Source organism: Quercus robur, chromosome 10, assembly GCF_932294415.1.
Source record: "Quercus robur chromosome 10, dhQueRobu3.1, whole genome shotgun sequence".
NCBI classification, from domain to species: Eukaryota; Viridiplantae; Streptophyta; class Magnoliopsida; order Fagales; family Fagaceae; genus Quercus; species Quercus robur.
The window spans coordinates 48,352,667-48,370,132 of NC_065543.1; the positions used below are offsets into that span (position 1 = coordinate 48,352,667).

Consider the following 17,466-nt stretch of genomic DNA (forward strand, 5'->3'; position numbering starts at 1 on the left):
ATACATTTATTATGTTATTAATTCATGACTATCAAGAGAGCGTAATTAACGGGATATATTTAATATGTCATTAATTCATGACCATTTCCAAACATCATGTATCCTAGTGATCTCACTACCATTACAACCAATGCAATAATAGTGATCCGGGGTTTGACTTCCAATGGAGAGAGAAATGTATAAGTATTGAAACTTGAAAGTGAGAGAAATGTATTAAGAACTAAGTACTTTTATCGGATCTCTTATCACTCAATTTAGACTAAAATTATCCAAATAATTCCCCATGATTTTCAATCAATGTATTGTGATGGACTATAACCTACAATTCTCATTGTAACTATCTACAAACATGCTCATGTGCCTGAACAACCAATGTGATAATTGTGATTCGGGGTTTGACTTCCAATGGAGAGAGAAATATATAAGTTTTGAAACTTGAAAGTGAGAGAAATGTATTAAGAACTAAATACTTTTATTGGATCTCTTATCACTCAATTTAGACTAAAATTATCCAAATAATCCCCCATGATTTTCAATCAATGTATTGTGATGGACTATAACCTACAATTCTCACAGTCACTATTTACAATCATACTCATGTGCCTAAATGGACAACCATGCAATTCGCTAAACTAGAAAATAAAAATGTAACCGATGAAATACATTTAATATGTTATTAATTTATGTTTGTTTCAAAAAATCATGTATCTCGACAACATCACAACAGTTACAACCAATGTAATAACTGCATTCCAATTATAAAATGAAACATTTATAAAGGTAACATCACTTAGGTTGCCAATATAAAGACAACACTGCCTTATGCAATTGCATAGGTATGAGAAAAAGTCCCACTTATTCTATATTTACACCTTTTTACTTTAGTTTGAGAAGTTTATGACTTAAGCATTGAAAACACTTAGGCCAGTACCTCATTGGTGGCCTTTCATAGGAATTTCTTCTTGCAAGTCTTCCAAAGCTCTATATTTAGACAAGTAGCTTACTTAAGATTATACATCATCATACTTAACACCCAAGTTATCCCCTCCGAAATAAGAACAGACTAGTTATTTCATTTTATTGTACAAGAAGTTAAAAACTTTGATAAAAATTTGTGTTTAGATGAACTTATTTCTTTTTTTATTTGTTTGTTTATGGTGTAGAAGTATAAGTTTATAACTGTATTTTGAAATTTTTGATACTTTGAAAAATTGTATGTTAGTTTAATAGGAACTCCAGGCTGACAAAGAGTGAGATGATCCATGGCTTGAGCAATCAAGTCCCTCAAACTAGGATTTGAGCCACAACAGAACGAGCAGCCCCTTCAAGTGCATTCAATGCTCGCTCTTGTTCAAGACCTTTACTATTACCAACATTCAATGCAAGATAACACAACAAGACAACTGAGTGCATTTGAGCCCAATCATTGGCCCTCAAAAGCTTCATCAACAACGGAACCCCATCGAACTCCAAAATAATGCTCCAAGCAATTGAAATTCTCAGGACACACAAACTTCCCCAACGCAATAGCAGCCTCCGTCGCCACATCCACATTCTTATCCCCAAGCTGCAAAATCAAAGGACTAATAATCCTTGTCTCCCTAGTCGGAAAAGTCCTCGCCAAACACCCAATAGCTTTGATCGCCGAAATTTGCAATGTCCAACTATCACCATCTTGAATCACTCTCAAAAGTTGATCCAACATTGCCTTAGTAGGTGGAGAACTAGGCTTAAATTGTGTTCGTAGCTGTTGTTGTTGTTGTTGTTGTTGAGAAGCAGCGGGACCCACCTTCATCGACGATGATCTTCTTGTTCCGATCGTTGTCTTTGGCCAGAGAAGCAAGCTCGTGAGCCGCGTTGGTTTGATCTTTCGGCTGACCCATGTGAACCATAGCGGTGTGGGCCCAAACCCACGACATAAACGGGTCGTTGCTTGCTATTGGAGGCAAAGAAAGGTTGGTTCCACGGTCGGAATCGAAGATTGAGGGCAGCCACTTCATGTCGAAGTACACCATTGTGCTTACATTTTCGAACCAAAGTTAGGGCTCGATCGAGATTCTTCACCACGTCAGAGACGATTCGATGGATGGGCTGCTTTTACAGAGTTTGGTGGTGAGATTGAGAAGTTGTTAATAGGAGTCGAACTATGGATCGAAGCATCTGTGAGAGTCGATCGACTTGTTTTGCTAAGTCGAGACACTCGAGTTTTGATGACTAGGCTTCTTGAGTTGACTTGCTCACTTGATCAGCTAGTAGGATTGGCAGTGAGAGTACCTCCTGCAGACTCATTTCCTCAGCCATTAGATAAGGAAAGGAATGAATAAGAGGATGTTTGGATTGGGTTGTTTTGAGTTATATAACTCAAAACTCAAATTTCGTGGGCCCCATTGAGTGAAATTTTGTTTGGCTTTGTTTTCATTCTTTGTTTCCAAAACTGATAACTCAAAATTTTGAAATATAAGAATGAAAACTGAGAACAGGTTTACTGGTGTTTTCAATTTTTAAAAACTGAGTTTGATGGCATTTTCGTTATTAGTTTCAACTATGTGGGACCCGATGTAGTGTGTAGTCACATCACCTTCAAACTGTTGGAACTCTCCCTTTTTTCGGCTTCTCCCTAGCTTAAGCACTGAGTTTTACACTACCTTTTCCCTCATTTTTTGCTCTCTTCCTTCAGATGACATTACTCATAACCCAACTTCCCCATTCACTCATCGCAACCCATAACATGCACACCAACATAACTAAAAATACCATAACTAAACATGAAGCTTCTAATAAAGTCTTAATTAAGAAAGTAATAAGATATCATAGCAACAACAAAGCCAAATGTTTTTGCTGTTTCAAAAAGCACCACTTGTAAGAGTATGGACACAAACAATCCACATTCCATTCCAATTGAACGACCCACGTAGAAGTCAAAATGCATTCACTTTCAGTCATTATCTTCTGGCTATTGTTCCTCCTGCATAGAAATTAACATCTTATAAGAATTCTGGTACTTCAACTACAAAAGAAAACTTGCACAAAAAATAGAATGGTGAAAGCAAATTGGATATCAACATCATGGCTAGATACCCTGTCCTGTCACCAATAAATGCCACACTTATCCTCTCCACTCATGGAACCATTTTTAACAAGTTCAAAAACACCAAACAGCTTACTCAAAACATCAGTGCTCTGAGTAAAATACTTATTTTGTCTACAACCAGTAGAATGCAATAACATGAAAACCATCCATGAAATGCAACCCCAGGCTATGTTGACAAGTATTCAACCAAGCCAAAATTGTTTTTTGAGTACAGATTTTAAATCAAATAATTTTACAAAGTAATATATCTTGCAGCAGTGCACCAATATTAGAGAGAGAATTGATCCAAAGAACTCAAGCCAAAGCAGCAAGTTTAAAGTTTCCACACCTTGCACTCTTTATCAAACATAACAGATAACAACCAATTTAGATGTATTTAACAGATCACAACCAATTCAAATTAATAGCAAGATAACAATTTCAGTTGCATTTGACTCGAATTCAGGTGTAATATCTCTGATCATAAACAAAAATTTGTATTAACTAAACAGATCACAACCACAAGCAAACTCAAAATTAAGAAGAAACCAAATATCCAAATTGCTCACCTCAGCTTATACTCTCAAAAAGCTAAGCTAAGCAAACTCAATCCTACACAAACGAAAATAAAACATAGAGTTAGTAGTAACAAATAAATAAATGGAGGGAAAATAGATGAGTGGGGAGAATAAATATACCTATTATATTGTTAAGATGGATAACCCATTGGTTGATTTTCAGGTTCTTTGGGGGCAGATTAAGAAGTGGAAATCAGACACAACAAAGGCCTAGAGTTGAAAAGGAAAGGAAAAACCCATGGGGTTTGGGCACTACTACAAACGATTGGCCTAGAAGAAACGGAGAAAGGTGTTTGATTGAGATGGGTTTCAACCAAAATTGGGGGATTTAGGGGTTCTTTCAGGACAGAGGAAGAAGAGCAAATCTCGTCCACCATAGCCTATAAAACAGAGAAGGAAAAGGAACTCACCAGCAGAAATCGAGTTGGCTGTTTGCAGGCAATGGGTCTTTGGGATATGGAGGCAGAAGTGTAGAGAAGGAAAAGGAAAAGGAAAAAACAATGGTCTTTGTTCTAACATTCGGTGATTGTGTGTACATAGGAAGACAAAACAGTATTTTGGGTGAAAAGAGAGAGAAGAGGACATGCACGAGAGAAAACTGCCCTTCTCACCTGTGCAGGCCGTGGGCTCCACCAAAAAGTGAAAAAGTTGAGTACTGACATGTGGGGCACGGTTTTGAGATATTGGAGCCAAACAAAAATTTTCAGTTTTGGGCTTTTAGTGAGATAGAGTTTTGAGATATGAGTGATGAGTTTAAGTTATGTGTTTTGAGTTATGATTTTTCAGTTTTGAGATGCTCCCAATCCAAACACCCTCTAAGTGTTTCAGTGGCAGACTAGCAGTGACAAACTGTTGTTTGGTAGTGTATTTCAAACAAAAGTTTTCAGTATTTAAATAACATTACACGTATTTTCACATACTTTTTCACCCACATGTATTTTCAAAAAATATAAACAACGTTATTAGAACAATATTACCAAACATCCCCTAATAATAGAAAGTATAGAAACCAAGTTGTTTGCGTTTGTGTTTGTGTGTGATTAATAAATAGTAAACTAATAATTTATAATTCTCTATTTAATTAAGGGGATGTTTGGTCTGGGTATATTAAAAAAATGTGAACAAAGAGTGACGACAAATCAACTATGACTAGTTTCTAGGAAGAAAAGTGCTCTAAAATTTGGGGCGAAGATTTCAAGGTCCCTTAAATTTTACTATATTAATTTTTGGAAAGTATACTTTATATAATGGAACATCCTCATGAGCTAAAGGGAATGAATAAAGTAAATAAATCTATGCTGTGTAGTGTTAAACATCATTTTGCACGTTTATTTTTTGAAAAATTCTTAAATATTTTCGAGGGTTGGTGAAATGGTGCTCCCTACTCTCATGTTTGTAGTGGATTCCACCATAAATATAAAAAGATGGAGCATCATTCTTTGTGCTTTGAGAGTACCTAAAAATTATTAAAATTACTCTTAATTTTTATAATTTTTAATGGCATGAGGTGTCAGCATCTATGAATGATAATCCTTGAAAAGCAAACAGGTTAAAAAAAATAAAATAAAAAATCTTATGACAAGCAGGCCAGCTCAAGTTAGTTTAAGACCTAAAATGAAAATTTTAAAGAGAACTTTTTATATCTAAATATCACTTAAATCTTATAAATAAAAAATATCACTTAAATAATATTTAGTTTATTTTTTATATTATAATTTTTTATTTCGAATCTATTATTAATTCTTACTAATTGATAAGTCTAATTCACCCAAAGTGAGCTAGAGATACTTACTATATAGGTTTTACAAATTGACTTGTCACTAATAAAAAAAGTTATTCAAAACATTCATTTATTATATTGTTTGGGTGGCACCAACTATATTCCTGCCACATCAGTTAAGTTTTTTGTCATAAAATTTGTATTAATTTTAGCATTTTTCGTTCACTTAATGGTGAATTGGTGATTGTATTGTATTTCTATTAATTCATAATTTTTTTATGTGTGGAAAAGATGCTAAAGTAACTACAAATTTTTACTATAAAAAACTTACAAACTAATGTAACATTTTAATTAAAAAAAGTATTAAATTACTAATTGTAATCGGTGAATATCAATTTATAAGACCTATAAGATTTTATTTTATTTTTTTAAGAAAAGGTACAAGTAACTCATTTAAAAAAAAAGAAACCTTAGAGCATTAGCATTGGAAAATGCTAATGCTATCCTATTTTACCATTCTAAAAACTCACTTTATCATTATACCATCTTATTTTACAATACCTCCACATCCCAAAACTCTATTCTTATTAAAATATTATTTTTTAATCTTTCTCTACTACTACTTTCCAACCGTCACATTTTTTCAGATTCCAACGGCTCCACCATCACCAATCACCACACCACCACCACCACCACCACCACCACCACCACCACACCACACCACACCACACCTCCACCTCTACGGCTCCACCATCATCAATCACCACACCACCACCTCCACGGCTCCACCATCATCAATCACCACACCACCACAGAAACCGCCGATCAACCCCGATCACAACAGGGAAAAAAAAAAAAAAAAAAAACCAGATCAACCCAATCAAAACCCAGACACCGCCACTTGATCAACCCAAATCAACCACCAAAATCCCACCGGAACAAAAACCCAAACACCGCCGATCAACCCCGATCACAACAAGAAAAAAAAAAAAAAAAAAAAACCAGATCAACCCAATCAAAACCCAGACACCGCCGCTTGATCAACCCAAATCAACCACCAAAATCCCACCGGAACAAAAATCCAAACACCGCCGATCAACCCAAATCACAACAGGAAAAAAAAAAAAACCCAGATCAACCCAATCAAAACCCAGACACCGCCGCTTGATCAACCCAAATCAACCACCAAAATCCCACCGGAACAAAAACTCAAACACCGCCGATCAACCCCGATCACAACAGTAAAAAAAAAAAAAAAAAAAAAACCCAGATCAACCCGATCAAAACCCAGACACCGCCGCGATGATCAACCCAAACCCAGACACCGCCGCGTTGATCAACCCAAATCAACCATCAAAATCCCACCGGAACAAAAACCCAGACACCGCCGATCAACCCCGATCACAACAGGAAAAAAAAAAAAAAAAAAACCCAAATCAAGCCCGATCAAAACCCAGAAACCGCCGCCACTGCCGCCGCTAGATCAACGTTTCCTCCATCGTTGATCAACCCAGATCAATGTTTCCTCCACTGTGATGTGTTATGTTGATGGTGGGAGGAGGAAGATGTTCGGTGAGAGGAGAGAGCAGATGAGAAAGAGAGAAAGGAAGAGAGAGAGAAGAAAACAGAAATAATGAGGGAGAGAGAGAAATTTCGGGGGAAAATAGATTAAAATATTATTATTATGTTTAGAATTCTGCTACAGTGCAATTCTAAAGATAGAATTGCACTGTAGCAAGTATTGTAAATTTTTTACAATACTTGCCTTTAGCATTCCGGGATGTAGCATGTTTTGAAGCTTAAAATGCTAAAATACCCTTAGATATGGCTTTAGCATCTGCTGATGCTAATGCTCTTACAGCCCCATATTAATTTGGGGGCCTTTCTTTGTTATGGGGCCTTAGGCCATGGCCTCGGCCTAGGGTCGGCCTGATGACAAGGATCGTACATGTATACGAATCTTTGGGTTAAGGAAAATATTATAGAACAAGAAAGAAGATAATGATTGGCCGAAAGGGAAATAATGGTTCATGAATCATTCGACTTATAAGAAAGCAAAGGAAATTTCCGTGTCCTTTTTCCCTTTATTCCCTTTTTCCTTCACACGAAAATGTTTTGCTAAACTTGTGCACATATTTAAGCATATTAAATTATTCATTCAAATCTTTTTAATTCACCCACTCCCAACTGTCGCCGTATAATTCTAAGATAACATACTTACCATGCATCTACATGTTTAACAGTCTGAACCATAGAGTAAGATTATAGATAGAAGTTTTTCAATGGACTGACAAGTGACAATCTAGATTTAAAAAAATATTAATAACGTTTAATAAATCCTGTGCATTGCACAGGTTACATGCTAGTCTACATTTAAGACCATAGTCATTAAGTAAAAAGGCAAATCGAAATCACATAGCACGAATGGCTTTCTGATTTATAAAAGATTGAAGTAGTCTGTAAATTATTTGAAATTCTACATTGAGGGTGGTGGGGATAAACTCATCAGCTTAACTTGGAAGGTAAGACTAGACAGAGGAAGCGGGAAGAACCATTATGACATCTCTCTATGAAATTGAAAGACAAATTGACTTGGAAGTAAAGACTTTGACATCTTTGCCAGCAACACAGGTTGAATTGGCTTTGGCTACCTTATTGTCCTCTCTATTAAATTGGAAGACAAATTTGACTAGGAAGAAAAGATGTTACAACTTTGCCAGCAGCGCAGGCTGAATTGGCTTGACTACCCCGTTGTCCTTGACATCATTGTCTTTGGCTTCCAATTCACAGGCATTGGGAGGAACATCTACCGCAGGCGAGCAATTGAAGAACCCATGAGGCTGCATCCACAAACACCATCAGAATCAGTATCAAGTATGAGACCACATAAAGGACGATTCGGGAAGCATGATCAGAAAGAGAATTGACATAAAATATCCACATTTATGTGCGGAATAAAGCAGCTACTAGTTGCACTTCTAGAAGAAGGTTATAAATAGAAAATGTGGCATACTATAATTAACAAAGTGGCATATAGTGATCCAAAATTGTTCCTTTATAGGTTTGGATTTCAGATTACTCTACTAACAAGAAAGTGCCATATTTACATCAATTCTGCATATACAACCATTTTAAATAAATGTGGGCTAGTATCCTTAAGACCATGCTGTATATATGAGTGTCACTAAAAAAAGGAAAATTGAAGGGAAAAGTTAGATTAATAAGTTATACCATAAGCATAAAACCAATGCGCTCCGCCGGCATTACAGGCCAGTCTTCCAACCGAGGGACATGTGTGATTCCAAATACATACCTGCATTTAATGAAATTACTTGTTAACTAGCAGAAAAAATTGCAATCAGGCATGATACTGAATTGGACCTAGAAACAGAAAGAAGAATGCAGGGAATAAAAAGGAAAAACATATTTAAATATTACAATTGGTGAACTTTCTCGATCATATTTTAAAGGAAATGTCACTTATATAGGAACAAAGGGGTAAAGTTTAGAGACAATTCATGTTAGTACTTTTCCAAAAGCAACAATATGCAAAAATCAACATTAAACAACATTGGTAGCTTTCTATGATTCTATCTTAGGCAAATTCCTGAAACCAGAAATTGTATGAGATGAAAAAGTATGCGTATGGAATATAATATAGATCTTCTCCACACACAAAAAGAAAAAAAAAAGAAAAAAAAGAAAGAAAGAGAATATAACATAGAGGCTTATTCACACAGGAAGAGCTGCTTCTATAACATTAAAGAGAGAGAAGACAAACCATAGAACTACATCTGTTTCTTCCAGAGATCGATTCTGCTTAACCCATGTAGCCAATCCTTCATCAACACGTGGATTTTGATTAGGGAACTCTCCTCCAGGAAACATTTCATCATGAGCATATGGTGTAACCCAAAGATTATGCTTCAAGAAAGAAGCTCTTCTGAGAAACTTAGCTTCCGCACCAGCTAACGGCAAGCAGTTCGAACCAGGCACAAGCTTATAACCCGTTAACTGTCCAGTGCGATTAACAGTTCTTGTGTTCCTTACCTGGAGTGTAAAATTGCACACATTGTCAATCATAGGGACTAAGCAACTCTATGAAAAAATTATGCAAGAGTTTTTCAGTGAAATTTATGTCAGCCCAGACTTAGAGCAAGTGCAGAAAAAGTTCCAAACCCCATTTAAGCTCAACGAGCTCATTTGGTCAGCTGGGTCAAACAGCTGGACTAAAACATTTTACAAGCAATTGCTATGACTACTTGTGCTTGATGCCATGCTGTTATCTAGTATTTAGTCAGTAAAATCAATAAGGTAGAATAATATTTTACATGCATTTATTATGACAACAACCGCAACTGATACAATTCTGTCATATATTATTACCTAGAATTTAAATGCTAAATGGACCAACATATTTTACAAGAATTTGTAATGTCAATAATTGCACCTGGTAACATACTGTATTGCTATTACCCAAGGCAAAAATGAATTACTTTATGTTGGTTGATTGGGCCTTCACCTGGGCTTGCCAGCAAACTATGGAGTGTTAAGCCCAATCAGTCCTCTGGTCTGCACAACATAGCTCACACAATTTGTTTAAGTAACACATAAACCTGTAATGAGACAAGTCATTTCTTAAACCCTACAGATTATATCATGCTACATAGATGGGGAAAAAATCACTTTGAATGCAAGGAAACACAAGATTGATTTGTCTTTAAGTTTGCTCTAGACAAAATAAATCTCACTTATAAATTGTGTCAGAAAGTGCTGATATAAATCACATTCAACTAAAGGAATTCAAACAAGGAATAATGGACCATAGATGTGTCACATGAATAGAAAGTACTAATAATACAGCTCTATAACTAGGATAGGGATGCCTTACAATCCAATGGCGAGCACTCAAAGGACTACAATCACGCATTGCTTCCAACTCAGATTTGAGCAGTCTCTCTTCAGCATAGAATGCATTATTGTGGACATTGTTCTCTCCAGGTTCCTCAACTTTGACATCCACCTCTACAACCTACAAATGATGGAAAGAAAACAACCATATGATATTATGAGGTAAACAACAGAGAAGCAACTAGACATTTCATGTTAACCAAATATTAATCAAGGACAAGAATCCATTAGAGATAATTTCATTTCTAGGAATCAAGTCCTTGTTTCTAACAGACATCCTCCTCTACAACTTACATGGACTATTTCCAGCCTTTATAGATTATGGATTACAAGGCATTATTTCTAAGAAAATGAATGGGTAATAACCAACAAGCATTGCACGTTAAAGGCTTCTGAATTTTTGAGGACCACACCAACACCATGGAGAACAACTCTTAAAGAGTTGCTGCAAAGGTTCCCCTTATTAAATATGATACAACAACAACAAAGCCTTAGTTCCAAATTTTTTATGGTTGACGATAGATCCTCCACAAATAAGTTAGAGTTGGCCATATGTATTCTTTTCCTCCATTCTATTCTATCCATATTCTTTTCCTCCATTCTATTCTATCCAAAATCACAATTTTTGTTACTTCTTTAATTGACAAGTCCTTTTTAACTACTACTATTGTTATTTTTGGTCTTCATTATTGAAAATTACACACACACAAATAGCACCTTAAATGCTGCCCTCCTAATGCTTCCAGGCCACCAAACCTTCTGTCTCAGCTACTGATGATGTGACAGAGAAATAATTGTGGGAAAGATGATCCCCTACTTAATTCTTAAGCATCTTAAGATCCTATGCTATTCTTAAGCATCAAAGCAGTGTACCTGATTGAAAGCTTCACCAGGTTTGCAATCAACAGCCATGTCCATACGAGCAACGAAAAAGTGTTGATGAACAGGTGCATATAAACCTGGGGCAATCATTGTACCATACTTTCGAAATTCTCCAGGCAGCAATGCTCCTAAGCTGAGAATTCCTGTGAGTTTAACTTCAGCTTCAATTTTTCCATCCTGTAACAGCATATAACATACAAGTTAAGAGAGCTGACAATCAGTTACCACTATTTTAAAGAAAAAAATGAGATAAACAGATGCTCCTACATAGGAAGCCGAAAGAAGTTTCAATATATGAAAACCTTGAAATTGCCCTGAGGACAGTAAAGGCAGAATGCGTTAACCATTAATGATAGGTAGAATCCTATTATAATTATGAAGGGAGCCTATACATTTTTTTTATCTAAAACTTTTTCCAGGCCAGCAAATTGACAGTTATAGAAATGAATGCATACTATTACATACAAACAAAATAGTCTTCAACTTGCCTGATAAAAGTGCCAGTAAAATCCATACTCATAATTAGCCACAGTACATATAAAAGACACTGATAATCGTCTAGACCTTCGAACTTCCGCTAAGCCTGTTCTCCAGTCTTGATGCTTCCATAATATTCCATGATCCTCTTCGTGCAAACAGACGCAATTTTCAATTGTTTCAACACCGCCAGTAAAATTTGTAAAGTGGGCATCAAAGTATTTGATATATCCCAAACAATCACACCCCTGTGAGTGGTAGTTTTGTTTCACACATTAAATTCCATGGGACAGCAAGTAGTCAAAAATCAAATATAATGAATTACAATTCTAAACCTTCTTAAGTGAGTGTGCATTTTTTCCAAGGCCGTCTTCCCCTGCATCAAAGGCATTTTTTCTGTAATGGGGATCATTTGGATCTCCATAAGGCACAACCATCTCCACGAAACTCAACCTGTGGGCCACAGGTCTTCGACCTCGACTACCATCAACATATGCAATAGAATATATAACCAAACCCTCTCTAGGAGTGAAACCAATGCGGAAATTCCACTGCCAACCACAACAAAATAAGAAGAATGTTCTGCATAAGTTTCTGAACTTTGATATAAATTAATGACCCAAAATGAAAAAAAAAAAAAAAAAACAAAATCTACCTTCTGCCATTCTACAAAGTAGCCATTAACACGGAAGCTTGGACCTTCATGCTGGACAATTTGTAAAGGTTTTACATCACTTCGATCAACACCACCTCTGGTTTCACCAGCAGTGTAATTTCTCAATGGATCAGCTGGGGGTAAGGGAACAAGTTTACGGTCTTCAAACTCAATTACTATCATATTTTGCATATCAACAAGTACATGGATGCCCTCAACTGGGCGTGCATATCCATTTTCCATTGGGCAGTCACTCTCAGTTCTACAGAATATAAGTGGTTTAGCAAGTCTTCGTTTAGGAGCATCAGCTTCACTGTGATAACCAACACACCTGCATTGGTGTATGTAAAGGCAAAGTTAACAACAGAGCATGCCACAAATTAATTATTTATCTATATAGAACATCAGCAGAAACCACTGGGTTCAGAATTTGGACTACCATGGATCAACCATCACAAGATCCATGTCTTCAATACCCCTCCTCTTCATTGCCTCCCTAAATGGAGGGAAGTCTTTCACAACAGCTTCACATTCAGCATATTCCACAGCATCCTGATTTATTTGAATCAAATAAAATTTAAAAAGTAAGTATCCAAATAACAATTTTAAATAAGTAGTAAATCTCTTCCAGAAAACGCCAGGATCTAAGATTGGGAACAGCAATTTTTCAGAGTAAAAATGTCACTAGGGTGCGCAGTTTAGATTTTAGAGCCAACCCATGTGAAACAAAACCCAACCAAATTGATGTTCTTTTATCCTTTTTGGTGGGTTTTTCAGTTTGATTTGCATTAAGAAAGCTTAATATTGCAAAATCCAACCCATGCCCATTGGTTGACTTCTAATATGAAACTTATCTTACAGGTTCTGAGGTATGATTACTCTATGAAGCAAAAAATCTGTTTTCAAACTACAGCAAGTTTAGAAAAGATAAACTGCCAATTTTCTCTTAAGAGATGCTTTTTATGGTTTTATAAGGTTTTTAGTACACATACAACAAGTTTAGAAAAGATAAACTGCCAATTTTCTCTTAAGAGATGCTTTTTATGGTTTTATAAGGTTTTTAGTACACATATGAACCGAATTCAACTATAATACATAAGTAATTTAATACTTAGTACCTTTGTAGCAGTACAAAACAGAAAGTAACAATCGCATGCTATTTCTTAGTCTAAATTATACCTCTCAAGCTTTACTTAAGAAGAAAATGATCAATTATAAATGAGCAAAATAATTTTGATCTAATATTTAGCATTTTTGTTGAATACTAGCAACATAGCTCTTCTACATATTACATATTGAGCAAAGAAGGAAAAGAAAAAAAAGAGGGAAAAGAGAAGGTGGCAACAATTGTAATGCTTTTCCTTTCATTCTGCATGTTCCTCAGTGACAGAAAGTTCAGTTGATTGTAAGTTATCCAATATTTCAAACTCTAATCTTATGTTATTATTTTTAGCCTATATGGCAACAAAACCTGCAAGTATAGAGTACAAGATAAAATTTGATTAAAGAAAGCATACCATTGGAGGCTGAACATCCGGAATAACATGTGATGAAATTACTTTTCCCCTATGGTGTCCACCACGGGTTACAGCATGTACTTCTGATAACTCGACAATCCATACACTTGTCTCATTTGACTTTTTGTTGTAGACAATAAGTCTTGCTCGCCTTGGAGGGAGCTTGGTAGGGATTATGGGCCCGCCTTTGGTTTTCGGAACTAAAGATGGTTGAAAAGGGGGAAAGAAATACGCATCTGCCAAAGCAACAACATGTTTATTTGGTTCAACCAGAACTACTTCTATGAAGCGCATGCTATCTCTGACCTGAAACGGGAATATTGATTATTTCACCACTTCAAAAGCAAAATCAAATACATTAATATACATAACAAACACATCTTCCTAATCAACAACCTCAGGTGTGGCACCAGCTGCCCTGACGGTTGCAATTGTCACAGAGATCTCAGTGGCAGATAGAGGATCCAAAGGGTGACTTGTTTGAGCCCTCAGCATTAGTGGGATCGCTGCAGAACCAAATGTAACAAAATAAAGTGATTAAAAAAGCAGAAAAGAACAAAGGTTCAGTTTTCACAGTTACTAAAATAAAGGAGCCCGGTAATGCAGCACGCAATTCAATAACATCCAGGAAAATGGTCCATCACTCATCAGCTTTTACGCTAGAATAATTATAGGCTTTTGTTAACGAGTGGCCTAAGACCACAAGTTAAACATCATGAAAAGCACACTCAATCAGAATGAATTTTTGAGTAGAAACGAACAAATTATTAACGAATTTATTTTTCTTCAAAATAAGTGTACATTGCAATCCATTATTGAGCATTTACTATTCATAAAATGTGCCTAAAATATATATATATATATATATATATATTATTCAAAATAAAATCAGAAGCATAAAACACATTAATAGACTTTCAAAAAGAATCAACCAAGACAATTAGATGAAAGTTATTAATTGTACATAAAACAATAAAAGTTTTTTTTTTTTTAATCCAAATATTTACATGATATAATTCTTTGCAGAAATATAAAAAAAAAAAGTTCCACTAACCAAATAAAAATTGCAAAACTGAAATGGATATGTTAGTTTAAGCTCAGGCAATACTTTACCACCAAACTATCTTAAACTCTCTCTCTCTCTCTCTCTCTCTCTCTCTCTGATCTTTCACTATTCTTCTCTACACAAAACCTCATTAAAAGACAAAATAAAATACAGAACACAAAAATATATACAGAAACGAAGCTCGCTCAATTCAAACATGAAAAAAAACGTTTCAAAAATCTCATCTTTGAAGAAAATAAGAGAGAACCTTTGGAGGAGGCAGGCGCGGGCTTATCGTCTCGGCGATCGGCGGAGGAGGCGACGGTCCAATCTTGGACGGCATTGGCGGAGGCAGAAGCCGAGACGGGAGCCGCCGCCGGTGCATTGGCCAAGATCGGAGCGGCAGCCGCCGCCGTAGGCTCTCTAGAAATTGAAGAAGAAGATGAGGAGGAAAGATCGTTGTTGATACAGCAAGAAGCAGAGACCGTCGTTTTTTTCGCAACTGAGGCCATTGTAAAGGGTTAACTAGCTCTCCAAATCCACCGCAATAGGTCTCAATGCAATCCTCTGACATACAGCAATCGCAGCTAGCTCCACACTCTCCCCAGCTTTCTCTCTCTCTCACAACCACCTCTCTCTCTCTCTTTCTCTCTTTCTCTCTCAAAGGTATTGCTCTTGCTCTTAAGGCTCGTTTGGACACTGAATATTCAAAGAATTTGTAGCTCACCGACGAAGAATTATGAAAGAAAATGTGAAAGAGAGAGTGATCTGGACGCAATAGAAAAGCAAACAAAAATATAAAAGGGAGAAAGAGAGAGAGGCCGTGAAGGGAGAGAGATGGGTAGGGGGTTTATATATAGAACGAACACGTGCGTCACTACTAATTGCTAAAGCTTTTTTTTTTTTTTTTTCTTTTTTTTAACAAAGTATGCTCCTTGGAATATCTAACTATTTGATTGGGTATATGCAATGATTTTCATCCCACACACTGGGTTATTATAGAAAGGAATCTCATAAAAATAATCCAAAAATATTGGTGAGAGATTTTGAACCTATTATCTTATGGATATCACAAAACTTTAAAAACCACTAATCCAACTTCTTAAAATTTTTATTAAAATATATTAAAGGTAGTTCCACCAGTTAAAAATATTTTTTTTTAGGGAAGATTAGAAAGAAATTATATGGTTCTCAATACATTAAAAAGTAACAAAAATTAATTAATGCATAAATATATATGTATCTATATATATTTATGTGTGTGGGGTAAAATTTTAACTTATAACATCCTTTTCACAATGATTGTTGATTTTTTTTTTTTTTTTAAATAATGATTGTTGATTTTTGGTGTAGTTTATGTTCAAATCTTAAATATTCAATGACAATAGATTTTATGCTAATTTATTAAAATTTTCAATTGAATTTAGTGTTTGGTATATTTCAGTTTTTAAACAACACTACACGTATTTCTATATACTTTTTCACTCACATGTATTTCCACACATATTTTCAAACAACAATTTTCAATTTTTAAGTACATGTACCAAACACTCCCTCTGATTGTTTTGAATTAAATTTTTTTTCTTAAACTTTAATAATTAAACTCGACTCTTGTCACTTAGTATGCGTTTGGATAGTTGATTGCATTTCAACGTTTGGCGTTTTTGCCTTTTTTTTTTTTTTTTGACCAGCGCTTCTTGTACTGTTCATAAGATATGAACAGTGCATGAACAGTACATTAAGACAACTAAACAATATTTTGTGAGTATGAATAGTAACCAGATATTATTTTTTTACTGTTTTAAATTTTTAACAAAATAAGCACCCCTATCTTATATGCAAAGTTTGAGGTTTAACTTTTCCTTTAAACCAACATGCTTCACACTGGTTAATAATTGGACCCATTTTTATTTATTATTTTAAAGAAGTGGACCCATATTTATTTTATACAAAACAATAAATGTAAAGTTATGTGGGCTTATCAAGGGAAGTGGGTGTGAGGGGCCAATAAGATAAGTAGATGGTGGGATTGATAGGGCGATCAGCTAGAAAGGAGGGCGGTAATGGACATATATTAGGGGCCAAAAAGGAATATTTTTTTGATATTAGCATGATAAGGCCAACCATAGATTTATGTTATTTACGTATAAGGACACCCTTTTTGTAATATGTCTTGGCTGGCCCTCACTTTTTTCGTACAGTAGCTATAGGCCAAAGTTATTAGAATTATTGCATTTGATGTTTACTCTTTTGCTTTTTGGTGTGACCAAAGCACAGAGCCCGAGTCAAGGGATCATTCATTGACATTTTGAAAGTTCACTTTGAAGTTGGGGTTCGTATTTAAGGTAGGCACAACCTCCGTAAATTGAGCCAATTATGAGTTTATCACTGCCTTTTTAATAATAATAAAAAATTAAGAGTTTATAAATAAAAAAACCGAACTTAAGAGAATATATAGGAGCACAAGTACATGATCATAGCCACTTTTGTTCACCAAGTAACTAACCTAGACTGGCTCATAAAATGGGAATCCGTACGCACTATCTCAATTGGATTAAATTATAGCCTAACTTCAATTCTAAATACAAAATATAGGATTCAAATGGAGGAT

At 35.5% G+C, this 17,466-nt stretch overlaps 1 protein-coding gene and 1 long non-coding RNA gene across 7 annotated transcripts; both read right to left on the reverse strand.

Annotated features, from left to right (window-relative positions):
- Window positions 1-2,789: 2,789 nt before the first annotated feature.
- On the reverse strand, window positions 2,790-4,245 carry LOC126701607 (uncharacterized). Its single transcript, XR_007647442.1, has 3 exons — window positions 3,769-4,245; window positions 3,640-3,682; window positions 2,790-2,965 (listed from the first exon to the last, which is right to left on the reverse strand). It is a non-coding gene; the product is annotated as an uncharacterized LOC126701607 (long non-coding RNA).
- A 3,418-nt stretch (window positions 4,246-7,663) lies between these two features.
- LOC126701604 (amine oxidase [copper-containing] zeta, peroxisomal-like) lies at window positions 7,664-15,685 on the reverse strand. 6 transcript variants are annotated; one of them, XM_050399820.1, is made up of 12 exons: window positions 15,124-15,684; window positions 14,207-14,316; window positions 13,811-14,116; window positions 12,733-12,845; window positions 12,294-12,624; window positions 11,974-12,189; window positions 11,650-11,886; window positions 11,153-11,338; window positions 10,260-10,400; window positions 9,150-9,418; window positions 8,600-8,681; window positions 7,664-8,208 (listed from the first exon to the last, which is right to left on the reverse strand). In XM_050399820.1, exons 1-12 carry the CDS (start codon window positions 15,365-15,367, stop codon window positions 8,074-8,076), a joined length of 2,370 nt encoding a protein of 789 aa, XP_050255777.1. In that variant the 5' UTR covers window positions 15,368-15,684; the 3' UTR covers window positions 7,664-8,073. The 6 variants fall into 6 exon arrangements, 3 of the variants coding, with proteins under 3 accessions (XP_050255777.1, XP_050255778.1, XP_050255779.1); XM_050399821.1 differs by lacking the exons at window positions 7,664-8,208; window positions 8,600-8,681 and adding an exon at window positions 9,891-9,940 and having other exon boundaries at window positions 9,149-9,418; window positions 15,124-15,685; XM_050399822.1 differs by lacking the exons at window positions 7,664-8,208; window positions 8,600-8,681 and adding an exon at window positions 9,865-9,940 and having other exon boundaries at window positions 9,149-9,418; window positions 15,124-15,685.
- Window positions 15,686-17,466: the final 1,781 nt, after the last annotated feature.